Source organism: Tachypleus tridentatus, chromosome 6 (genome assembly GCF_004210375.1).
Source record: "Tachypleus tridentatus isolate NWPU-2018 chromosome 6, ASM421037v1, whole genome shotgun sequence".
Taxonomy (NCBI): Eukaryota; Metazoa; Arthropoda; class Merostomata; order Xiphosura; family Limulidae; genus Tachypleus; species Tachypleus tridentatus.
This window is the reverse complement of record NC_134830.1, coordinates 106,609,866-106,637,201: the sequence shown is the minus strand read 5'-3', so window position 1 is coordinate 106,637,201 and position 27,336 is coordinate 106,609,866. Positions and strand designations below refer to the sequence as shown.

General features: G+C 34.6%; 2 protein-coding genes across 9 annotated transcripts in view; one reads left to right on the top strand and one right to left on the bottom strand.

Annotated features, from left to right (window-relative positions):
- Positions 1 to 1,635, top strand: part of LOC143253248 (mediator of RNA polymerase II transcription subunit 13-like) — a 111,847-nt gene extending 110,212 nt beyond the window's left edge. For all 4 annotated transcript variants that reach the window (XM_076506794.1, XM_076506795.1, XM_076506793.1 and 1 more), the window contains exon 27: positions 474 to 1,635. In XM_076506794.1, the coding sequence (XP_076362909.1) occupies positions 474 to 606 (133 nt within the window). In that variant the 3' untranslated portion in view covers positions 607 to 1,635. The remainder of the gene's footprint in view (positions 1 to 473) is intronic.
- Positions 1,636 to 4,270: 2,635 nt separating this feature from the next.
- The window catches only part of LOC143253250 (MLX-interacting protein-like), a 77,185-nt gene continuing 54,119 nt past the window's right edge, over positions 4,271 to 27,336 (bottom strand). For all 5 annotated transcript variants that reach the window (XM_076506797.1, XM_076506799.1, XM_076506798.1 and 2 more), the window contains 7 exons: positions 13,468 to 13,505; positions 12,219 to 12,323; positions 9,911 to 9,998; positions 9,016 to 9,115; positions 8,660 to 8,783; positions 8,251 to 8,380; positions 4,271 to 5,439 (listed from right to left, as the gene is read on the bottom strand). In XM_076506797.1, the coding sequence (XP_076362912.1) occupies positions 5,321 to 5,439; positions 8,251 to 8,380; positions 8,660 to 8,783; positions 9,016 to 9,115; positions 9,911 to 9,998; positions 12,219 to 12,323; positions 13,468 to 13,505 (704 nt within the window). In that variant the 3' untranslated portion in view covers positions 4,271 to 5,320. The remainder of the gene's footprint in view (positions 5,440 to 8,250; positions 8,381 to 8,659; positions 8,784 to 9,015; positions 9,116 to 9,910; positions 9,999 to 12,218; positions 12,324 to 13,467; positions 13,506 to 27,336) is intronic.

Sequence of the window (27,336 nt, the reverse complement as noted above, 5' to 3'; positions counted from 1 at the left end):
ATGATTTCAACTGCTTCCACTTATTATTTTTTTCATTGTCTGTTGCACTTTACCTGGACAGTGCAAGGCTATAGAAAGTAAATTGTTTAGGTTGCAGTAACTAAGTAAGATCATAATGTTATGTTATGTGTATATTAATTTCACCTGTACTACTCAGATATGACCTTGGTGTTATCCAAAAGAATTAATAGGAGTACATATTTTATTAAATGTATCCAGAATTTTCTGTATTTTACATTTCTTTTCCTGAAATTGTGTATATCATCAGCTCAACCATTTTTTACATTAGAAGGATATACATTGCAAAAACTTTACTAATTATAAAAAACAGTCTGTAATCAATAATACTACAACAAAATATTTTAGAAAGAGAAAGGTAGAATGTAGATGATAGTGAGGAAGATGTATTGGAAAAAAAAAAGGTTAACTAGTTGAAGTGATGGAAAGTAACATAATTATTATGATCCTTTCAGGTATGTTCTTGAAGGTTACAATGCCTTGTCTTGGCTGTCCTTGGACCCCATTACTCATGATCGTCGCTCTTGCCTGCCAGTCCACATCCAGATCTTGATGCAGCTCTGTCATGTGATGGAAGCAGTTGTGTGAAGAGCTGTTAACCTATTCTAGGTCCTGAAATTATCTTCTCTAGCCCAACTTAGTACAGGCAACAAGAACAAAACTACATATCAGGAATGTCCTCCAGTCATGCACTGCCACTCTGGGTCCACATTAAGGCCACAGTTGCAAACCAGGACGTGTATGGGCCATGAACATTGTGAAATAATTGGGCATGTAGACCAATAGGTCTGTTAAAATGTTGTATAGGAAAAGATATGCTGGATGGTTTGAGAAACGTATCACGGCACGTTAAATAAACTGAACATATATCACGCATGGGAAGAAATATTCCCCTCAGAGACTGCAGTACTATTTATTTTGTATATATCAGCACTCATCAAACATCTGCACAGAAATATATTTACTTAAGAAATTGTATCTTCTCTGAAGAAGATACGTGACTTTACTCCATCTATGACTAGAAAATAATATCTATTAAAATGGTCAGAATTGTGGAGTGTTTACAAGTCTTCATCATTTGTACAATTTGTGTATAGGAATGTAGGCTATAAGAGTTGTGCTAAACAATCATGGTTATTACTGAAAATTGTCGATCTCTTGTACTTGTATGTACGTATTACAGAGGGTGATCTTGTGGTGTAAAAGTTTCATGCACTCATTTATTAAAAGAAAACAGTTTAGTAGAAATCTCAATACATTTATGAGAGATTCATTATCATTTTGGAATTTAGATAGTAAGAAATAAAACTTTTAAATTTGTAAATGACCTATCTTTTTCCCCCTCTTCCCCTTTCAGTTTTTTTTGTTCTTCCCAGTGGTTATTTTTGTTCTATGTAAAAATCCAAATATATTTTCTTTTAGCCATTTTATTTCATAAAGTAAGGTTGATTAAACTTGTATATAAACTTCAGAAATAGCAGTCTGGGTTTAGTAACAAAGTATGTGTAATTTGCCAAGTCACAACTGCAAGACTTGGCCTAGAACTGAGATTCATATATTTATTTTGGTAGCTGTTTCTAGTCTACCATGCTCAATAATAAACATCTATACCTGAAACATATTGGTGCCTGATTGGATGGGTTTTTGTTTTTTTTGTACAGCAAGATACAGTGCTCATATTTAAATACAAGAAGAGATCTTCAGTGCTACTGTGTTTTCAAATGATATCCAAGATGTAAAATAAGTATAATAGTAAGTTACTGTATAACCTTGAGTTTGTCAGGAAACTGATGGGGAATTGTGTCTTTTTTTTTATAGTAATTTTTGAATGCATTTTTTGATCCCACCAAACTTAAATGTTAAGCACATTTCAGCATCTCATCATAAATAGTCCTTAACCCACTTTTGAATTCACACTATTATAAAAAACACTGACAACAATACAGTAATATTTTGAGAGTGTCCAAAACGTGTGTGTGTGTGTAAATTAGCAAAAAAACTATGTGGAGGTAGAACGTTAAGTATCATATTTACATGGCAGCAATGTACATAAATTATTGACTTATTTTGCCATAAAAGAAGAAAATAGTTTACAGAGAGGTTTAGTTTTAGCCACAGGGAAACATCACTTGCAGTATTGCTAAGTACTTGAGAATTGCCTTTTGAAACAATCAGCACTGTTTTCAAAATTGGCTTACCCTCAAAATGATAATTGGAACATAGGATGTGTCAAGTTGAGGCAAAAAGTTTGCACTTGTTGGTGTGTGTTTTTAATTGAAACTGAAACCACACCTACAACCATTTTACTATGTATTGAAGTCAGATATTGCAAAAATAAAAGCCCAAAAACATACGTTTTACTCAAACAATTGTAGTGAGTTCACACACACACACAAAAACTAATACTGTTCATTCCAAGTAGACTTGGCAACAGCTGTAATTTGTATTGTGTAGTTGTATTAAACATTGATTTCTGGAAATGCATGTTCTTTAAGACCTAAAATATTGATTGTAAAACAGTAATATATATAAAAACAAATCCACTATAATATATTCACTGTGACTTAGACTTCTTTGACTGACCATTAATATTCTAGATGTGTGTAAAAAATAAGTAAACTTACCTAATCTGCTACCTGTATTGGAATTTTTGGATCCGAATGCCATCATTTTCACAAAACTCCATAACTTAAGCAAAGCCATTGCTAATTTTGCACTACAGACCAGAGGACAAAACTAATGGTATCCTACTACCACCAGGGCTTTAAATCCAAATAAGGGGATTGACTTTCCCTTTTATAACTCACAGTTGCAAGTGTAAAACATATTAAAATATTGCACCTTGAGTCCAAAACAACAACCAGTAGACTGTGGATATTTTTAATAAGAAAAACAAAATTCATGTATATGAAAAAATAATTTATACTAATTTTATGAAATTCCTACAAGTTATATAGTTGAATTTGTCTCCTGTAACAGAAGATCACATGTTAAAGAAACTATTTTTAGTTCAGTTTGTTTTGAATTCTGTTCAAAGCTACATGAGGGCTATCTGCACTACACATTTCTAATTTAGCAGAGAGAAAGCAACTAATCAACACCTCACACTTCCAACTTTTACCAAAGAATAGTTGGATTGACCATCATATAATAATGCCCCTATGACTTAAAAGGCAAGCATGGTCAGTGACAGGGATTCAAATCTACAGAGTGAGATTCAAATACTTTAAACACCAGACCATACCACCTTAACAGCAAACACTTGTAATCAACAATCTGACACCAACATTTTGCAATTGTTTGATGTAGAAGTGATGCATATAAAAAAAGCCATAGATTTCTACCATACACATCTAACATATCAAATTAGCAGCTTTTCTGATTATGTAAAATAAATTTTAATTTAAACTATTACCAATTAAGATAACAGGCATGATTGATTTCTTTTTTTTTCCCCACAAGTGAATTAATGAAATATACTACTTTTATACTTAGAAGTAAGCTACTGTTGTGTTTATAGTCAGTATTTATATAGTAATGTTAAACTTAATGAGACTTGATTGTTGAATTTACAAAAGAAATGTTTTCTTAATTCTGTACAAGATATTTAATAGCATACTCACTGAATCCTGTTAATAGCTGTATGTTTACCTTTTAAAAACTTATAAATTTATAATTTTCAACAAATCATAATCCAACTTTAAAACCATGCATGGTTATTGAATCACCACTCTATATAGAGCTACCATCTTATAACGATAGCATACATATTTAATATCTGCAAACAAAGTTTTAAAAGATTATACAATGTGCAAGCCTTTCTCTTGGTAAGCAAGTTGACACAAGAAAAATACTTTACATAAAAGTAAACAATAAAATGTTCACACAGAATAACTTTACGTGTTCCCATTAAAACAATGACATGTTTGTGTGCTTTCCCGTCGTCATAAATTACAACCAGCACAGAAACCAAATTCATTTTCTCTCCAACACATGTTCATATTTTAAGTCATAGCCAATGATTACTAAATTTCTTTCACCTTTTGGTTATTAGGTTATTTAAACATCTTATTTACAACTTTAGTAAATTTAGCAAACAAGTATAGGGTAATGTGGTTTATTTTTGGGTTTTTTTCCTATTACTTTTATTAAAGGAATCCACTTTTGGAATAATATCTGAATATTTATAAATTGTTTACCCTCAAAATAATTTTCATATATATCTAGGCAACAAATAAGAAAACAAGTTATATATTATTTAATGAACAATAAACTTTATTTGGAGTTTTACAACTTTCATTAATGTTAAATTCACACTGTTCATGATCCACACCAACATTAATACTTGTAACTTTGTAAAACTCCTATGCTGTACTAATGCATGACAAATCAGTAAAAAAGTCTCTGCTAGCTAAAATATCAAGATTATAATGAATCTCTGAACTACATAAAACACAACAGAAAATATGAAATTTACAAATTTCTAGAAGTGAACAAAGATATAAATAAAAAGTTCCATATTATCATATTTAATTAAACGAATTTTTCATTAAAGTGGCTAAAAGTTAGCTGGTTTATTTAAACATTATTTTCTCACAGTTATTTATAGGGGAAAAAAATAAAAAAGGATTGTTAGTCCAATTTTTCTACAAATAGTACTAGCCAAAATATAACTGTGAAAAAAATCCCAAGACAGTAAACAGTTTGTAATAAATTAAAACTGTTTCTTAAAAATATATTTCAAGATAACAAAGCTGAACCTAAATATCATTTCCAATACATATGTTTTCAGAAATTCTTTAACCAGGGTTTTTTCTTTTTTTTTACAACTGCATACAAAAGAAAATTGCCCCTTGATTTACTGGCACAGAATTTTTGTGTGTTTGTGAGTGAGTGTGAGTACACAAAGATGAAAGATACTCATGACTAGAAATAAATGAAACTCTATCCAACTAATTGCTGTCATTAATGAGGTTTTTGACAGATACACAATATAGAGAGAGAAAATAGAAAGCACTGGCATAGAAAAGTGATATAAAAGCATATGCAACTAGTTGGATATGCCAAAATTTGTACTGCAACTAATAGCTCACAACCTTATTACAAGTTTACTGTTAAGTAGTGTTATTTAGTTATTACCACACAAATTCCATATATTAACTTTTATTACATGTAGGTGTGTACTTATACATAAAATAGAAAACACTTAAAATATACTATTTTATATACAAGTACACCAATTTAAGCAATAAAATCTGTGAAAGCGAGCAATAAATTCTTTAATACCAGTTAAATAACAATGCTAAGAGTAAAACTGTGATTCATTCTTTGTAACAGCTCTTGTGGCTTCATCTGGCATTTTGGACGGATCTGACAAGATGTTGGTGGAGGTGCTGAGGTGGCAGAGAGAGCTTAGAACACCTGATAACAACAGAGTGAGAAAATGACTAATAGTTTAAAAGTTACATTACCAGGAAATACATCTTAATTCAATCAAAAGTACTCTGGAGTTTGTAATGATGTACTCAAGTTTATAATTTATCTTTTCCAAAAAAGTACCTTATTGTACTTAGTGTAAAATTTTTTGTAACTCAACAATTTATTATAAGGAAGAAATCAGAGTATACTAAAAACCAATATCACATTACATTACCAAGATTCAAAACAAGTACTGTGTTTCAAAATAATTCAGTTTGAACAAGTTATTTTTTAAAGCTAGTTTTAAATAGTGCTTTAAAAATAAAGCTTTTAGTTGTGAATATTTTTCATAAATAATATCCATTCTTTCTAAAACATGTTTAAAATTATACATTAATGGTTTTAGTTGTTAACACTATATGTCAGCCATTTTTATATATATAATCCAAGAATGCTACCAGCATAGAAACATAAAAGGGACTAAAAAAAAGTGTTTTGATATAATGCTCAACACCTTAGAATTTTGTAGTAGAGATATAAAAGTAATTATACCAAGAAAACAAATAGCAAAGTTTAGAAAGTCTGACAAAATCTTTAAATCCCTAGTTATGATTTATGTAAGCTAACACAAAAATACACTAAACACTACATTTTACAAAGTATATTATTTGTTAATATTACTTAGATTATCACTCATCATTTTGATTGCATTAAACAACAACCAGACTGCCTCTTTACTGAGTTTGTTGTAGGTCTGCAGTTTATTAATCCAGACTAAGTAAATGTTTCAGAATGTCTTATCTTTCATCACTTCAGAATGTTTCGTAGTGAAATCTATTAGCCATTTTCTACATCTTATATTTTATATTTACTGAGTCAACACTGCATACCAGCCTTCTCCTGATTCATCAGTGAACTGGGTTAGCATTATGAATTTAAGGCAAACATCGTAACTTCATTATGTCTTTTTAATACCAAATGCTACTTATCCATTATTTTTCACTCCCATTTACCTACTATCCTTTTATGTATCACAGCCCTTTCATCTCTTACCAAGTCTGTGGTAATCATGACTGTTATTAGGTAAGTCTTGGAGTACAGCTTAAAACTTGTTTAAATTACCAAGCAGTAGAAAGGAGCAATCCCTTAGATTAATTTAATTCTACACTAGCACTACCCTAATGAAGTGATAATAACCTGTATTTTATTTTGTATGTCTGTATGTTTTTCAACAATTCCAATACTTTAGTAAAAAGTCATTTATCAGAACTTTTTAAGTTTGGTCACATTATGAACTCAACTCAGTTTAAAGTTTGTGAAGAAAACACCTTGCACTTTTATATATACTACCATTATGAACGATCTGTAAGATGCTCCAACATTTTTTATAGCAAAATACTGATAACAATATTTCTAGAGAATAACCACTTTAACTTTTGATATTTTTCAATTGTTCCCAAGAAACAGAAGAGTCAAAATTTTAAACCACTTTTTCTTCTACAGTTCTTACAAACTTTTAATTTAGCATACAGCATCACAGCATCTATACCTACTGATATAATCTGTCTTTCATAACACTTCCTGTGTATAGCTAGTCCCTCATTTAATTCTTTAAGAGTTATTGGATTATTTTTCTACTCTGTCTATTCATTTATTGCACATGGATTTCTACACTTCTAAACCATCAAATTTTGCAACCTTAAATTATTCTAGCTACTGGAGGTAAATATAAGAAATTCTTCAGTTAACCACCCTGATATGGTGATTAATATTTTCTCAGTAGTTATTATCTTATTTTGTGTTCCACTTACTACATTAAAATATATTTTTCATTCTAAAAAAAAATTACATTTTTGAGGCAAGTGATATTATAGTAAACCTTTTATGTAATCAGTTCCTCTAAGACAACATTTCAAAGGGAAATTTTCACTTTCTATAGATTACAAGATTTCTCAGATTTTTATTATATATATTTTAGTGAAAGTAAATAATTTATATCTAAATGAAGTTAAATGAATAAACAAAATCATGAGGAAGGACTGCATTAAAAACAGCAAATCCCAACCTCTGATTAATTATAATCATAAAATATTCAAACCATAAACCAAAACACATTAAGATGAAATTTTTTTTTTTTTAAATATGTTGAACATTTTTTTTTAAAAAAGGGATCCTAGGTTTTGGACATGACTGCAAAAGTAGGACCCACACTGCAGTGGGGATACACCATCTATCAGTCTCAACCACCAATTCGCTAGTCTCACATAAGATTAGAAATTAGAAGAGCAAGATGTGAGTGCTCAAGCCCACAACTTCCCAACATCTACATCACCCTTCACTGCCTGCAAACAGTTGTGCGAAGGTCACTGCTTTTTCAAGTTAGAATAAGAAAAAAATAAACATAAAAGGATGAAAAAAGAATGAGATAAAAATAAATAAATAAAAATGAAAATAAGATACTACTATTTGGGGTAAATAAGATAAAACTTACCTCCTAAAGTCAGTATTCCTGCCCCCAATATGGTAAAGGCACTTAATTAACACATCAGCAAAGTTACTGTGACTGTTGTGCTTTTATATGCAGCTTAAGGTGCACATCCAAATAAAGTAGTGCCAAATTATTAGACGACCTTAAATTTGGTTTATGGCTTGAATATTATATATGGTTTTATATAATATGCACACACACTTATTTTGTTTTCTTCCAATCACCTTTTTGCCTATTTATTGTCCACACATCAAGTATTTACACTATCATTAACAACTAAATGGCTTTGATTAATACAATTAAAAACTTGTAAATAAATAATATACCAGGTCTTAAAGTACTGAGAGAACAGTGCTGATCTAACCAAGCCAGTATGGTTCTGCAGAATTCATCTACATTAGAAGTGGACACATTGTTGTTGTACGTTTCCAACAAGCGTTCCATTATCAAACTGAACTGTAATTTGATGAAGGTAAAAAACATCTAAGTATTAAATCATACCTAGTTACACACATATTCTTCCACTTAAAAAGATATAAAAAATGGTTAAACATTAAGTATTCACAGTAGTCTGAATTGTGTACAAGAACTTAATTATTTCAGATAAAACTGAGCAGTAAACAGTTGCTAGGTTTATACAACACATCTCTCACAGACGAAAGGCCATTCATAAACAAGCTCAGATCAAAATGTAAGCTTATTTCTCTGAACATCTATTTTCACTCAGAAGGATACAATCCAAAATTTCCAATTTTGAAGTGTTCTTTGCCGTACGTATTCTTCAAATAACTCCTTCAGTTTGGTTGATTGAGAATGCATTACGGGAGCACCAGTTGCTGGCAGTTGTTGTTGGAACAAACTGGATAAAAACACTTGCTCGTTAAGTCTTGTTTTTCAAAATAGAAACAGAACAAAAATTATTATGAATCTCACATGAAAATGCTCTATCATGGACGTCAATATATAAGGTTTGAAATCCTCAGAATATGTTTTTATATTTTAAATTTCACTACTTAAGGTTACAACATATACAAATATAATATGTAATATGCAAAATAAAATTTTAAAGTTTTAAAGCAAAATAATATTACCATATGTCCTCATTTAAACCCTTAATTTCTTGTTGAAGAGCCTGAATCTCTTCCCGTTGTTGTTGCTTTTGAGATTTTAAATACTGAATGTATTCTGCACCTGAAAAACAAATGTTATCTATAATAATTATTTTAGCATTTAAGTCATTTCACTACTGTAAAAATTCAAAACTTTGTCTCATAATGATTAAAATTTAGAGCAAGATAAAATATTCAAAATGGTGCTAATAATAAAGTACACCACCCAAAACAAAGAAACACAGATACTAACAGATTGAATACCAAAATCTATACTAGAATAGAAAAGGACATAAAATCAAATTAAAATAATTCAAGCATAACACTAGTGAAGTCAAGCAAAGACTGCAGTAATCAGAAGGGAAAAAAACAAAATAGGTACAGTCATAAAAAGTAACAAAAAAAGATGCTAAGTTCCAAGAAAATGATTCTTTAAAATACATAATACTGGTTGTATTCTGCTTCTTCTAAACAGAATTAAAATAGAGAAGCAACATTAGGATATGATTTTAATATTTAATTCTAAAATATATTTTGGTTACAAGTAAGCCTTTTAAATAAAATTACAATTTTTTTACAAAGTTTTTCTATATAAATTTAAACTCTTTTTAGATAACTTTCAGAAATACAATTTTATAGCTTATAACCTAGTAAAGCTTTTCACATTCACTTGTCTATCAGTAACTGACAATGATGATTTAAGTTAACTTAGTTGTTTTAATATTACAAACAAAGGTTTTCTCATAGCAAACAGAGTTGCCAATCTTGTTGTAAATAAGAATTAAGATTAATTATTGTTCATTATTAGATGAATAACAAACAAAATAAACACCACTAATGTCAAGAGAAGTGTTTAACTAAAATCAGTTTTCATTACCTTTCTGCAGCATGACAGCTTTGGTAAACTTGGTGTGAGAATTTTGACTAAGAGAAGGTATGAGTTGACGTAATGCATCAAAACCATACTGGAAATGTTTGAAAACAGAAATTCTTCTTAAACTCTTGCTTAATGAATTATATTAAAGAGAAGTATTTGTACAAAATAAATCAGACGTTAATAGGAGGGAATAAACTTTTTGTTCTTTAGCCTTCTTCCTTTTGCTTATGTAACTTAAATCTAGTAAATATATCCTCATCTTTTGATCAATACCACTGAATAATGAAACAAAGAAAAATGTGAAAAAATCTTGAGTTGATCTACAGATACTGAAATATCTTTACAAAATGCATTTTATGATGTTTTTTATTTTTAAATACCCGAACACAAACTATATTTTATTTTGTTATTACATCTCAAACCAGCATTAACACATTTTTTTCACAATTTCAGAAGTAGTATTACTCCATCTTATGGTCAATATTTGTATCATATATTAAATATTTCTTTTCTTTTTACCAGAGTTGATGTAGAGGCCTAATGTATTCTTCAGTTGGCCATACTTTCTGCTTAGGTCCACAAAGCAAGTAAATACCATTAGACCACTTATAATGGTGAAGTGTACACAATATCTATGGGGTTTTGAGTCCTAATAGTATTTCTTTGGACTGCTGAAACAAGCTGAGCCAGTGAGCCTTGAAGAGGCAAAACTGCAGTCCACAGCAAAAGGTATGGCCGATCAAAGAGTGCATTAGGCCTCTACATCACAGATTCTCTTTTCAATTTAACTTTAGTGAAAAAAATAAAAAACAATAACAAACTTTTATATAGACACACACACACACAAATATAGATTTGGTCTATTGTATAATATTAAATAACAAATTTGATAAAATGTCATAACATTATTCACATACCCAAATTAATTTAGGTTACTCTATGGTGAAGTAAAAGAGATTCAAATTCCTAGAGATCTCAACTTTACCATCTTCATACTTATTCTACATTTAATCCATAATTATTTAACTTTCAACAAGAAGTTATCACCAATAAAGGATGGATGCAATAATTTCTATTTAAGCAAGATTTTAATTTGCATAGATTTTAGATTAATAATTCTTTCACAGTTTGATATTCATAGGTGGTGTATTCATCAACTAAATATTTTTACAAGTAAATAATTTTTTTATAACTGTCCTATGGTTGGTTAGTACTAAATTCACAAAATTTATGATAGTAAAATGAGAAGTCTAATTCCCTGTTGTGGACAGAGTGTTGATAGCTCACTGTGTGGTCTTTGCTGAAACAACTCTCTACATTTAATTGAGACTTTAGATATAATGCAAAATTTAAAAACAAAATTCGTTTTCCTGGAAAATGAAAATTATGAAACTTTAGTTTGCATACACAAAAATACAAAACCCTATAACCCAAGCACTTTTGAAAAGTAGATCTTTCATTATCAAGAGAAAAGGAGTTTGCCACCTTTTGAAAATGCTTGGGTTATATAATTTTGTATTTTTTTATGTTAAATCAGTTTTTTGAACCTATGTGTTTTTCTAACACTTATTTCACTTATAACAATTGTAAAACACACTATTCCAAATGTTCACCAAGTTCATTTTGATGAAAAGTAGATGATTTTCTTCAAGCATGTAACGATTATTTCTTGAATTACAAGGTAGTCCAATTTCTTTCTTTTTATCAAGTTTTCAAATACCCACTTTCAAAGTTGATTGTAATGAGATGGTTTTTCTTCCTTTTGTATTAAAAATATTGTTAATACCAGAAACTAAGCAGTCTATGATTCCTATCTATACACTGTTGCAGTGTTATGATGTATAGCAGAGATATTTATTGTACACTCTTGTGGTATATGTGCTATGTAACTTGGTAATCATCATATACAAGAAAGGGAGTTTGTTTTGATATGGTTTGATCGAAATTTTGCACAAAGCTACACAAGGGTAATCTATGCTAGCCATTCCTAATTTAGCAGTGAAAGACAAGAAGAAAGGCAACTAGTAATCACCACTCGCTGTCAACTTTTGGGCTACTCTTCTAACAAAGAAGGGTGGGATTGAATGTCACATATATAATGCTTCTGAAGGTGAACATGTTTGATGGAATAGAGATTCAAACCTGTACTAATAAATAAAACCAACATCTGAGATACAGCAGTTTGGATACAGAAACTGACCTTTATATTACACTTTCGTTTCTGTTCTACATTAATAACTTTAAAAAAAAAACCTGTATTTACAAATAAAACCAGCCTATGAAATACAACTTTAAAGAAGAAACTTACCTTTATATTACATCTTCGTTTCTGTTCTGCATTAATATGACTTACTCTTCTGTGTTCCTTATATGTGGCTTTGTGATCTGTTATCTGGACTCCTGTTTCTACAGACTGAATAAAAAGTCATATTGTGTGACATCCATCTACAGATTTTATGCATTTAAGAATGAAGTTCTTTTTATTATTATTATTAAATTTAAACACGGTGTATTTCAACTTTTTCCTACAATTCACCAAGTACAAAATACGACCTTTCTTATTAAAAAAAATAATGGATAAAATGTATAATACTTCAGCTTCTTACTAAGTGAATAAACACAGAAAAACACTGAAAAGTTTAAGAAACAACAAGTGTCAATATGTTGCCATGTTTTTTGTAACAAACGGATTTGAATAATTTAGTTCTTAGGTTTTATGCTGTTTTTTGAAGCACACCACACTTAAAAAAATAAAAAAGATAAAAAGCTTTGAATAATCATTAATACTGACATTCTTCAGCAGTAATACATGTTACTAGTGAAAATATTAACATCATGCATAGATTGTTTGTTTTTTTTGTTTCTTTTTTAAATTTCGCACAAAACTACTCGAGGGCTATCTGTGCTAGCCGTCCCTAATTTAGCAATGTAAGACTAGAAGGAAGGCAGCTAGTCATCACCACCCACCGCCAACTCTTGGGCTATTCTTTTACCAACAAATAGTGGAATTGACCATCACATTATAACGCCCCCACGGCTGAAAGGGTGAGCATGTTTGGCGTGATGGGGATGCGAACCCGTGACCCTCAGTTTACGAGTCGCACGCCTTAACACGCTTGGCCATGCCGGGTCATCATGCATAGACTATCACTGTCAAGTATTAGATCAATAAGCATTTTACTCAGACCTAAAAATTCAAATTATTGTAAAATTGCCTTGGTGTTATATTTCTGATGAAAAAACTGGATTTTTATAACAAAAAATATTTTAAATATTTTTTATGAATGTGTCTTATGTAAAAAGATATTATCAAAGGTTCTTATATGCTTTCAAAACAGATAACTGCTGATAACAAAGATGAACATAGTACACACTTAAATAAGATTGTTTTAGATCCCTGAAATAAATTACTTCATGAGTCAACTTCTGTCATTAGTTAACTTGCATATATATAAATATATTCCAATGAAATTCATTAGAATGTAAATGAAATTCTAGCCATAAAACTTAAGTACCTTAGATCATAGCTACAATAAAATGATAAGCACGTGACTTACATTTGCTTGTGATGTAGTTCTTGTAAATTCTTTAGAATCTAAAGCAAAATAACCAGGAATATTTACACTCTGTTAACATTATTTTGGAAAGCAGAAAATATAGGTATACATATAAACTTTATTTTATATCCAAAATTATAATTTTCTCATACTTCAGCTCAAATACATAGCTATTCTTGTTCAATGCTGCCCCTATCTGAAAGTTTTTTAATTCCTATGCACCCCTTGATTCACATGCTTTGACTGATTCTCCCATACAAACTATCATACAACAAACCTCCACCAACAGAAGTGTCACACAAATCCATGTGACTCCTTCTATGATATTCTACCTAACGATCACCTTGAATTTAGGCAGAAATTGAAGCACCGATTGACGGTGGGAAGGAAAGCTGGGAAGAGTAAGTGGAAGTAAATACCTCAGTGATGTCGAGAAAACCCACTTGTAGAGAAATATATATGCAAAAATGGCTCGTTTGGGTTGAGAAAATATTTTACGTAGAAGAGAGAACAACGTTTCGACCTTCGGTTTTTTGTGAACCTGACGATGACCGAAGAAGGTCGAAACGTTGTTCGCTCTTCTACATAAAATATTTTCTCAACCCAAACGAGCCGTTTTTGCATATATAGAAGTAAATACCTGTTGGATATATATTTTCAGTAAAAAAACATTATAACTTTAGACAAAGTCCTTACTTCTTCTCACCTACATAGCTAGAATCCTACATTGAATAGGCAGAGAAACTGCTATGAGGGAGAGTTAGAAGCATCTGAAGGGCACACTAGCTAGAAAACATTTAATAAGAAAATTATACATGGGAGACTGAACCAGCTTATGTCTTTGCCCAGACATGGAAAAGTATGGCACATCTAGGTTGAAAATTGTGAGGGCAACATCTCAAAGGGAGAGAACACAATGACCTAAACCACAACATAGAATAATTTCAGTCTATTCTTTGATAGATTGTTCAGGCAGAGTATTCATGATGAAACTTTGTAGAACAGATGGCAACTGCCTGTTGCAGAGACACAAGTGTAGAGGACAACGTTTTGAAAGTCTTCTGCCTTTTGAAATGTCGTCTCCACAACAGGTAAGTTGCTGTCTATTCTACAAATTTTCATCAGTTTCAGTCTACCTTATGAATGGAACGTGGGTAAATTAAATGATGTGCTCCAAGGTTTAGGGTGTATCATACAACTGCATACAAAATTCAACCACCAGGAACTGACATCCATGCAGGGGTAGAAAAGAGGACCAGACTGTCTTCATCTGAAGTTCAGCTGACCAGAAAGAGAATACTGAATTGGGAACCTGACCACTGGACAAACAGAAGCAAGTAAAATATACCTGTAACATCCTACATTCCACTCAAATCAAACAGACTGGAACTACCCCCAAATACAGTAACATCCATGGCATAAAAACTTCAAGATGCAGCACAATAGGAAGAAGCAGACCAACAAGTGCACTCACCACAACCTACAATATTGGGGTAATGCACTTGAGGCAAATTGATTAAGGGACCTAGGACATCCTGAACTTGTGTAAGAACTTACGTTGATTAGTTCAGCTCTAAATCTAAAAATCAACTGCTTGGAATTGTTTTCTATGTGTAGGTACGATGAAGGATCATAATCATTATCATGGCTCATCCAAAGCAACAAACTCATCAGAGATGGAGCATCCATTTTGAGGACATCTTATCATTTATACTAGCAAAATATTACTGCCCTACTCACAACTGAATGGGGTCTTCATTGCATTGTTTATACTGTATACCTTTTATTCAAGGAGATATCTCCATGGTCTTCAACCACAGTGACTTTGAAACTGGAATGTGGTAAGAACTCTCATACTCTATGGGAAGAAATAGGGGAAAAAACACAGTGGTGAGTCTGTAAAAATGTTCACAATGGAGTCAGTGCACTTAGTAACCAAGAAACCTTTTTTTGAAAAACAGGCCAAACCAAATTTAAGCAATCTAAAAAATGACAGGAACAGGGCAGCAATTCCCTTCTGCTTTATCATTGAAGTCCATGGATTAGTGCAGTCTCTAATGGGCATATTGAGAAAGCAAACATATTGCAAGGAATAACCTATTAGAAATTTTTTGGAACACCCCATCTCTCGTTTATGTGATTGTAATAAACAGCATGCATTTGTGGCCATGGGAATTTTCAAAGTTAAGTCAACAAGGCCTTACGGTGCAGGTTTTGATTGTAAAATGGCAAGAGAATTAAGTATACCTGGACAGGCACCGGAGTACTCCCACAGATCAAGATTCTGGTTAAGACGTGGCAAGGCGCGGAAAATAATATAAAGAAAGAGAACTTACCTACTTAAAACTGCACCAAAGTCAGAAGAATAAAAACAGGTGGAAGACAATAAGCCAATGAAAAAGAAACAGCAACACAATATAGAGTGGTCCACATGCCAGCTTGAAATATTTTCTCTAAAGGACAATGAAGAGGAGAGGGCAGGGAAAACATAAGATGCCTAATCTGATGGGAAGATACCTGGAACAAACTAAGGAAAGGAGGGGACAAGTAAGAAAAATCCAAATGAATTAAAAGACAAACCCAACTGGTAAAGGAAGAAGGAAGAAAGAGATCATGAACAGAGGGCAGCTGCCAAGGGCTGAAAAAGTGGGAACTATTACTAAGCAAGGAAGCCATGTAAGAAATATAAAAACAAAGAGCACAAGTGGGATATAGAAGTCTATTCAGATCAAATTAAGAATAGAAACGAGAAATGGTAGGAAGTGAAGCTAGAAAGGAGGAGGAATTACCCTCTTGCACCAATATAGTTTTGGGAAGGAAAGATTTTTTCTGGTAAAGGAGAATATAAGTGTAATGGTACAGTGTTAGTGAAACATCAATGATTAACAAATCCAAGTGATGACACCACAGCCAAAAGGAGAAGGAAATATCTCTAAATGGATAAATAAAACATGGAACTAGATGACAAAGGTTCAAATGGAGGTAAAGTTAGGCAGTGCAACACCACACTGAGATCCCAATTTAAAAAGACTGGATGCCTTGGAGGTCTACTAATCCAGACAAAATGCAATAACAGTGATAAGGTGTTAGAGATTAAAAACTTTACAGTACCAGTAAAATGAAAAGGTAGCCCAATAACTTGCTATCTATGAGACAGAAGTCTGCTGATAAAATGACCAAATTATAAAATCTGTGATAATATGAATAGTGGGTTGGTTGGTTGGATGATTTAGTGTTTTATAGCACAAAGCAGCTAAGCTATCTGTGCCAAACATCTGGTAAAAAAGTTAAAAATGAATTTAGTAATATTCATAAAAGGAAATTAAGGTAAAACAAAACAAAGTTTTAAAAAAATATAAATAGCATAAAACTAATGTTTACATCTACTCTACAACATCAAAAGAAAAACTACAGTAATTCAAGTTGTAAAGGACTTTCTGTAGTGTAACTGTAATAATCATAACTCACCACGAAGACTAACAGGTAAGTACAAAATCCTCAGTCAGTCACATGAAGTTGGCCTTTCCAGTCCTGGTTCCAAGTTATTTGACGTTATGGCCATTTTCAAAAAGGAAAGTAATAAAAACATTTTAAAAGACATGGAGCAAAATTATAATAACTCACCAGGATGACTAACGGGTAGTTCAAACAGCAGCGTTAGACATCTGAAGTTGGCCTTTTCAGTCCTGGTTTCAAGTTATTGAATGTTACAGCCAGTTTCTGATTTCAAATCGAAGTAGATGAACTGTGATTTTTAAAAGGGAGCCACATTAAAAAAAGTGCAAGGTATAAATTAAAAAAATTAAATGGCATTAAAAAGATTAATGGCCTTTAAAAAACTAAAAACATTACCAAGGTGGACAGTGTCACCATCACCAATAACACTGTCTAACATTATGGACAAACCTTGGGACAGAACATGTTTAATATGGTGCCATCATTGAGAGTCATAATGATGACAAGAAAGTAAAATGTGGTTTATTGTGATCTGAGTGCATCAGTCCCAGATAAAGGAAAACCAGTAAAATGCGTAGTCTAGTTAGAACAACTTCCTCTTTCCGATCCTTACGAAAGTAAGATGGCCAAAGTCCAATATAGGGTTTTATTTGGAAAAGCTTGTTTTTGCGTTGCTTACTCCAAGTCGACTGCCACCTGGCACGGAGCCGAGCCTTGAATACAGGACCATAGTCCATATATTGGACAGGCACAGCAGTGATAGTGCCAGAGCAGATAGACTAAGCTGCAGTGTCAGCATGATTGTTCCTGCGTATACCAACATGGCCCAGTATCCAGAAAAACAGGGCAGAAAAAGATGTTAAAGAGAAATGGGTCAGTCCGTTTTGAATATCAGCAAGAACAGGGTGTGAGCCAACGTGAAGCGATTCCAGGACCAGTAGAGAACTAAGCGAGTCAGTATAAATAGTGTAGGTGGAGTACTGCTTAGCTTCTATGTGATCCAGGGCAAGAAAAATGGCATACATGTCAGCAGTGAACACAGGAGTTGTAGAGGGAATTCTGTGCACAACCACCAAACCACAACAAACCATGGCAGAGCCCACACAGTCACCTGATTTCAAACCATCTGTATAAATACGAATGGAAGGATGGTTCGAAAGATGTTCAGCAAATAGCAGACAGTATTTCCAATCAGGAGTGTCTACTTTTCTCAGATGACTTAAAGATAGGTCACAATTGGGGACTGTAAGAAGCCACAGTGGGATGGGCTGACAAGTGGATACAGCAATATTATCCAAGGACAGACCCAATTCATCCAACTGCATCTGGATACAAAGGCCAAAAGGAGCAAGAGCAAACCGTCTGGTCTCAAGAAGCATGAACCAATAAGGAAGGAAAACACAACCCCAGGTGGGATGCTTTAGTAAGGAACAAAGTTTCGAAGCATACAGTATAGACAGTTGCAAACGGCAGAGGTGCAAAGAAGAATCAAGAGACTCACTGTTTAAGGTCTGAACTTAAACTCCGAAGTGCAGAAAGCCCCAGTGCAGAGCCGAAGTCCTTGATGATGAATGGAGTCCAGCATCTTTAAGGCCAATGGTCTGGCAGAGCCATAGACCAGTAATCCATAGACGAGTTTTGATCAAATAAGAGCATGATATATCTTTAGCATAGAACGTCGATCCGCTCCCCAAGTGGTGGAAGAGAAGACACAGAGGATGCTCAGTGCTCTTGAGCATTTGACCCGTAGCTGCTTGATGAGTGGTATAAAGGTCAGCTCATGGTCAAAGATAAGCCCTAAGAACTTTGTCTCAGAGACCACAGGCAGCACAACTTCACCAATACAGAGTTCCAGATCAGGGTGAATACCCCATTGGAGGCAAAAGTACATGCAAACGGTTTGAGAGAGAGAGAAGGTAAAGCCGTTTGCTGTGGTCCACTTCAGTAAACCACTGAGGGCAGTCTGTAGCTGCCACTCAATATACTTCATGTTCAACGACTGATATGAGATGTGAAAGTCATCGACATAGAGCTCATTTGCAATAGTGAGAGTGAGTTGTGCAGTGATGGCACTACGTTTTATACTGAAAAGTGTGACACTCAAAACACAGCCCTGAGGGACTAAGTTCCTGTAGAAAAGAACAGAAAAGTATCAAACCCACACAAATTTGGAATCTCCTGTCCATTAAAAAATTTTTAATAAACACGGGTAAATGGCCACGTAACCCACATATATGAAGGTCTTGCAAAATGCCATACCTCCATGTTGTGTCATAAGCCTTCTCAATGTCAAAGAATATTGATACAAGATGTTGTCGTTTGAGAAAGGCTTCTCTGATTGACGTTTGAAGTTGAATCAGGTGGTCGTTGTCCATGGTGGAGCTCTGTTGTCAGAACCCACACTGGGTGGGCCAGAGGAGGTTGTTTGATTCGAGGAACCAAACAAGACAAGAATTAACCATCCTCTCTAAGGTCTTACAGAGACACCTCGTCAAAGCAATTGGACTGTAGTTTGAAGAAATCTTGGGATCCTTCCCAGGCTTAGAGAAAGGTAGGACTATAGCCTGGAGTCAGGCATCAGGAAAAACATTCTCCTGCCAGATCCAGTTAAAAACAATCAGAAGAATAGCAAATAAAGCATGTGATAGATGGTGCAGCATGTTATAGTATATATCATAAGGTCCAACCAATGTACTGCCAGACCAATGAAGGGCCAGGTTGAGTTCCACCAGTGTAAAGTGACAATTATAGTCATAGAGACAATCAGCTCAAAAGGAAAGAGGTGGTTGCTCTGCCTAAGTCTTGACGGCTAAGAAGGTGAAAAAAGAAGCAGAAGTGCTAGATACCTGGCAAAAACTTTCACCAAGAGTATTGGCAATGCTCCAGGTATCAGTTACTTCCTGGCCATCAGAGAGCAAGTTTGAGAGGAGGACAGAATCTACAGAAAGTATCCCAGGCTCGTTTTTGAGCCTTCCATGCCATGTGATAGGCAGGATTCCACCATGGATGAGGATATAGTGGAAAACATGTCGAGGTTTTAGGAATACATTGAGCAGCTGCTTGTACAATTCAGTCAGTTACTGCTGCCATATAGTCATCTACTGATGGCTTACAGACAATGGCAGTTTGCACGATACAGCTTCCAGTGGGGCACATGGATCAGGTAGAATCAACCACGGCCAGTCTCTCTCAAGATTACAGGAAAATGATCACTGCCTTCTGTATTATTGTCAACCCTCCATGAAAAATGGAAAACTAATGAAAGGGAGCAAATTGAGAGATCAATAGCAGTAAAAGACTGATTAAGTGCATGGAAATAAGTTGAAGAACCAGTATTGAAAAGAAAAAGGTTGTGATCAGAGAGCATCCGCTCTACAGATCGACCCCTCCCATCAATAACAGCACTTCCCCAGATGGGATGATGTCCATTAAAATCCCCCAGGATTAGAAATGGAGATGGCAGCTGTTCAACGAGAGCATCAAGGTCTGATTGATCATATGTCTCTCCAGGGTACAGGTACAGAGAACAAACAGTGATGGTATGACCCAAGGACACACGGATTGCTACAGCCTCCATGGGTGTGTCGAGCGGCAAAGACAGGGTAGGCACATGCTGATCAACCAACAGTGCCACCCCTCCATGCACTTGTCCATCACACATCCTGTTATTTCTATACAAAGAAAACTGCTGAAAGGTGACTGTATCGGCAGGTTTCAGAAATGTTTCCTGTAAGAAGAGACAAACAGGATGGTAGGAAGCAATCAGTGTTTTGATGTCATCCAGATTAGAACGTAAACCTCGACAGTTCCATTGTATCAGAGTGGCCATTTTTATTTATGTGTACGCAAATTGGGTAGAGAACCCTTCTGTTTATGACCATGTCTTTTTTCCTTACTGTCCTTATTAAAGGGAGGTCTACTGACCTCTATGGATCCTGCCCTGGGTCAATTGGGCAGGTCTTTGCTGTTGGAACAGGATTCCAGAGACTGAGGAAGTGAACAAATGATTGTTTTGCATCTTGGGGTGGGAGAAGAAGATGTATTTGAGGAAATTCCTGTACCTGAAACCAAAGGATATGGATCTTGGGGTTTGGTGGAATGTATGTAAGGGACAGAGACAGGTGTTGAAGTTGATTCATCAACTTTTTTAACCATGGAGATCAAAAGACTTTTGACTTGTTTGGAGAATGATTCTTTTGGAAGCACAGAGGAATCTGTCTGCACTCCCACTGTAGTTGTGGAAGGAAGTGCAGCAACATACGTCTGAGATGAGGTGGTGGACAGCAATTTTCGAGCCTCAGGATAAGTAATGTTATGAATCGTTTTCAAGAGTTGCACCTCTTTTTCTTTCAACCGTTTAAGGAAAGAACAAAAGTAGGATGGGTGAGAGCCATTGCAATTGATGCAATGAGGGTCTGTTTCACACTCGTAGGCATCATGGTCCTTGCCACTGCAACGAGCACATGTCAAGGAACCACGACATGACGTCTTCAAGTGACCACACCATTGATGCTGGAAACATCAGAGAAATGAAATGAGGTACAACAGGCAGTACAGATGGTGAGGATTGCTGCTCAGAATCTTCATGACGTGGTCGTTTTCCTATAGACTGTTTTTTCACTATTTTATTAAGATTTTTAATTGGAGTATCCATAATGAAGAGAGGGAAATTTAGGTGCCCACTGACCTCACCCACCATGGAGAAATACTAGGGGACGTACTACAATGTCAAACAAGGACATTGCAACAACACCATAAGGTTGCCATAAAAGGGGTGGAGGTATGGGAAGAGGCAACTGTAGAACAGACTGTATGTGTAGCAGCCACAGAAACTATGAATGGACCAGCTAGTAAAGGGTAATGAGAAGGGCTTGACATAGAGTGATGTGTACAACAAAAGTTACCCTGGAAAGGTATTGGATGGGAGGTATTGCACAGAAGGGAATTTGTCTGCCCACTTTTCACTGAATACACTGACAGCTAGTGCAAGTGGATGTGATACTAGAGACCAAAACTGAGGTAAAATGATACTAAAGAATTTGACAAATGCATCCAGGTGAAGAGTACCCCACAAATGCATCATCAATGGAAAACACTGAATAAATTTTGTATTGGCAGGAAAGATGAACCAAGGCAAGAAGATGAATATCATACATTGTGCTCCACCCCAAAGGAGTTCCAACATTCTACTACAAAGGAAGGAAAAAGGGTGTCTCCATTGTGATTTATATCTACAACCACCGTAAAACTGTTCAAATGGATTATAACCAAGTGATCACTGGCAAGATGAAGAAATTGTTCCACAACCTAATGTATGATGAAAGGTTCCAAGATATTGATATTTGAAGACCATTTGGTCAGAGACCACTAACATGAAGTTACTTGCTGCTTGACCCACTTTTCTTCCTGCTCTGAAGTGAAATGTCCTTGAAAATACATAAATCCAGATTAGAGGAGAAAAAGTGGAACACCTGCCAATGTGTGAGTCTTGTCCAATTACTAATGCAGGTCATCTGCAATAGAATGAAGAAGGATAACAGGAACATTCACAGGATCCTATGCAAGGTTTTATTGGTCATGGAGTTCATTGAAGAGATCTCATAAGAGCACAACCAATGTAGATAAATTCTCCCACAAAAGACCAAATCCACTAAATAGATAGGACCTTGCAGACAGTAACAGAGGAAGCAGTAAAAGTGTTGAGAACTGTCAGCTCCATCAAATGGAGTTGAAGAGAAGGTTTGGTCCAAATGAGATAAATGTCAAAAAAACATCAAAATGGATGAGATATTGGGAAGAAACAAGGAAGGACTTCTCCAACTTAATTAAACAACCAACATTAGCTGCCTCAAAAAGAAGCAGACAAGTGTGCTGGGTGGCCTATAGTCCAAATCAAGCCAAAAGTGGCCAGTCTTCCATGTAATGATGTAAGCTCAACTATTGACTGTGCATATGTCTGGCAGAGGTAGAGTGCAAACTTGACAAACAAACCAAAGATAGCATCTTGAAAGGTGAGATATAGGAATGTGTAAATAAGCATTGAGATGTCAACCTTGGACATCCATAAACCTGAATAAAAAGCCCATCTGAAGGTGAGAAATAACTCCATGGTAAGGCAAGGTAGCACCGAGAAGTGACTGAGGTGGGGCACATCAAACACAGATTACTAGTCTCCTATTTTACTGGGTACCACAAACAACCTGGAATAAAACCCTGAAGAACTGTGAATGACAGAATTCTATGAAAGATCCTGTACTGGCTCAAATAGATGCTGGTGTGTGTTATAATCTCAAAGCAATGGAAAGGAAATGGATATCCATGATAATAGGAGAAGAGAGAGGAAGTTGATGATAGTTCATTTGGATAAAATTTGATGAACCCACAGATCCTCGGTGAACTACTGCCATAGAGGAACAATCTCAGATGAAAAAAAGCCCCCTACACACAACAGGAACAGATAAAGGATGGGAAATGGGATGGCTGATGCTCTAAGCAAGATAAATGATCAACCAACAAAAAGTGAATCAGTTGTTGTCTCACTAATTCCACTCTCAATTCCAAAGTTGCCAGAAAAAATCCAAATACTCATATATGGAGAAAAGAGAAAAGCATAAGACTCCTAGATAAGTAGGTGGTAAAAAATTGGGAAAACATGGTGTCTTTCTCCAAAAGATCCATGTAACAGAGGAACTACATGTGCAACAAAGTAGCCAAAGTCAACAAACATGCCAATGTGGATGTAATTAGGGCCAATGTATCCCTCAAAATACCCTCAGGATCTTGGTGGATTGCCTCAAAGAGGAGGTGGATGATGACAAGCACCATACAGAAGACAAGAGAATAAGAAAACTGAGTATGAAGTAAAGGGGTAAAACTTATTCTAGGTGTTGAGAATCAAGGAACAGAGAAGAAACAAACTGGTCCAAAGCTCAGCTGAGAGAAAAAAGTATTGTGCAACAAGAAATGGAGAAGATTATAGAAAATCAGCGAGAGAACACATCTTGTGAAATAATGTCCAAAAAAAGCCATATGAGGCCTAGTAGATCCTTCAGTACAAACTTAGGAAGACAGAAAATTCAGGTGAAAGATAAAGGCTGTTAAATGCTTTGTCATCCTGAACAGGTTTGATTTGTTCAAGAGAAAAATAGACAATATTCGAAGAAGAAGGCTGGTTCAAATAATGATTAATCTCCCAATGAGTATTTGACAATAATTTCAAAATTGAGGCCCCCAACCTGAAGACTGTATAAATGTGCTCATAAAAGGTATCACCTTTGAAGTGTTAATATGAATTTTGAAAAACATAATTCAAATTGAATAACCAAATGCAACTGTTTCAGTAAAAACATAAAAAACTATGAAAAAAGTCTGTAATAATTTACTAAGATCTGTAACTGGGCAGTAATATAAATTAATTCCACTTTGGAATAAATTACAAATTTGCACTATTGGATAACAAATAGTAAACTCAATAAGAGCAAATTAATACAAAGGTTAAAAAAAACTTGAAAAGCACAAACTAGACATCCCAACATGAGCATCGTCAAACAAGAGGTGATAGGTAGGTAGAACAGCAGAGAGGGTCATATCAGTCATGTGGGTGTGTGATGCTTCTACTGGTGGTGGTTTGTTTCAGGGATGCATGAAAATGAAAGTCTTGTGACATGAAAAAAACATTTTTGCAAATAGAGGACAGCACTGAACAATAATAGCTATGTATCTGAGTGTAAGTAAAGTACCTTGTCAGAAAGTACATTTCAGTTCAAATAACATGCAGTTTTGTAACTTGACATGTTGTTACATTTCAACAGTTTATTTTCACCACAATTATCACGTACACTTTATTATCCTTTCTTGCGATGTATACATCAGACGTACATTTTTATTTCCAAATCTGAGATGACAGCTTTCACGATTTCATTCCCTTATTTAAGATGACCTGCTGTAAATATTTCTATTCTCATCATACTTGAGATTAAATTGTATACATTTTTTACTTGCGTACTTAAGATTATTGTACATGTTTCTGTACCCACTCTTGAGAAAATGATTTATGTTTTTATTTCCATACTTGAGATAGCATGTTGTACGTTTTTTTCCCATACTTAATATGTCATTTCCTAGATTCTAATTCCTATACTTGAAATAAATTTTGTACATTTTTTTATTCCTATACTTAATATGGCATGTTTTACATGTTTTTATTCACATACTTATGACGAAATATTGATAATTTTTTATTTAGTAACTTATGAGGCATGTTTTACAGGTTTCTGTACCCATTCTGGAGATAACATATTGTACATGTGTTTATTCCCATACTTGAGGTAGCATATTGTACATTTTTTGTTTCCATACTCAAGATGACATGTTTTTACTCCCTTACCTGAAGTGACATATTGTACATGCTTTTATTTTCTTACTTAAGACAACATATTGCATTTGTTTTTATTCTAATCAATTGTAAAAAAACATGGCACAAAGTTTATTTTTATCTGTTATGAAAAAACATGACAATTTACTTCTTGTGATGATAAATATGTAATACTGTGTATTTAATATTATTTACTGTAACTTGCAGTCAGGTGCAATAAATACAGTTTAAAATTGTCTTCATTAGCATGAAAACACACACACACGTGCACGTTTAAGAAATTACTTGCATATGATTTTCATTAATTATTCAAAACAATAAACACTATGTGTATTCACATTCTAATGTTACATACCTGTACTACTACTACTATGTGAAATGTGCAGATTATGAAGGTTTCTTTCTTTGCTATATTGCTAATTAAACTGAAAACCACATTATACTTTTACCACCAAAAGAGCAACATATATTTATTTTAAAATCAAAACAATTAGTAATGGTAGTCATATTTTAATGAATCATATTGACTGAATAATTTTATTTTGACAATAAAGCTTGGCTGCAGGTTTGAAAAATTTAATGGACTGCAACTGCCTATTGAAAAAAAGGAGACTTCTATAGTAAGGCCTTCTTCAAGTCACTGTAGATATTTGCATAGTGTCTTATAAAGGTAAGTGTGAACATGAGATAAAGTAAAAAATGTGTGTTGAGTATGTATGGTGATTACCAAATGCTATCAGTGAAACTGGAGCAAACTATTCTATTGTTTTATTATCTGCATATTATTATTTTATATATATATATATATACTCTTCAAAACAAGAAACGCAAAAGGGATATTTATGTTATTTTAAAGAGTAATATATGTAATAACGTTACAAGCTCAGAGTATGTGATGTTACACATGTTAAGGCACTGATTGTCAGACCAAAATGACAATAAAAGTTATGCACTTTGAAAACGGAGAAAAACATCAGATTTTGGCCAAACGCATGAGTGTCCAATAAATTTGTTTGAGAGATCTGCATGTTCTGCAAGTGCAACATGTGCAAAATCCCTATAAAAGTGATGGGTTCTCAGTTTCCATAGCTCAGTGTTAAGCCACTGACACGCAATACAGTTACGCCAACACTGACTGAAGCACAAAGCAACAACGCCATTGGTTGCTTGGAAGCAGGCAAATCTCGATCAGATGTTGCCAGAGCTGTGAATGTCCACCCAAGCACCATCACAAGGCTATGGAATCGTCACCAACAACGTGGATCAACTCATGACCGTCCACGATCTGGCAGACCTCGTGTGACCACACCCGCACAAGATCGCAACATCTGGTTACATCACCTTCGGGATAGGACCACCACTATGACGTCTACTGCCTCAACCATACTAGGGCTGCGTAGGATTTCCGATCAGACCGTACGCAACCGTCTACGAGATGCAGGAATCCAACTTCGACATCCAGTCAGAGGCGTCATCCTCAGCCATCAACATCGTCATGCACGGCTGCAGTGGACTTGGGCACATCGACGATGGAGGCATGTTTGGTTCAGCGATGAATCATATTTTATGCTTCGTAGACAGGATGGAAGGACCCGTGTTTACCGTCACCGAGGTGAACGTTTTGCAGCAAACTGTGTGCAGGATGTTGACAGATTTGGTGGTGGCAGTGTCATGATGTGGGCTGCCATCGCCTACAATGCCAGAACAGACCTTTTGCACATTTGGGGGAATCTTACGGCTCAACAATACGTCAACGAGATTCTTAGGCCCCATGTGCAACCCATCATGGTGAACGTCAATGACGTTTTTCAACATGACAATGCCCGTCCTCACACAGCCCGACTCACCACTGTCTTCTTAAGACACCACAACATCAATGTTCTTCCCTGGCCCTCCAGGTCACCAGATTTAAACTCCATCGAACATCTTTGGGATGAGTTGGACCGACGTCTGCGACGGCGACAACCTCAACTGCAGACTCTACCTCAGCTTGCAGCAGCTTTGCAGGTTGAGTGGACAGCCACTCCACAGGATGTGAT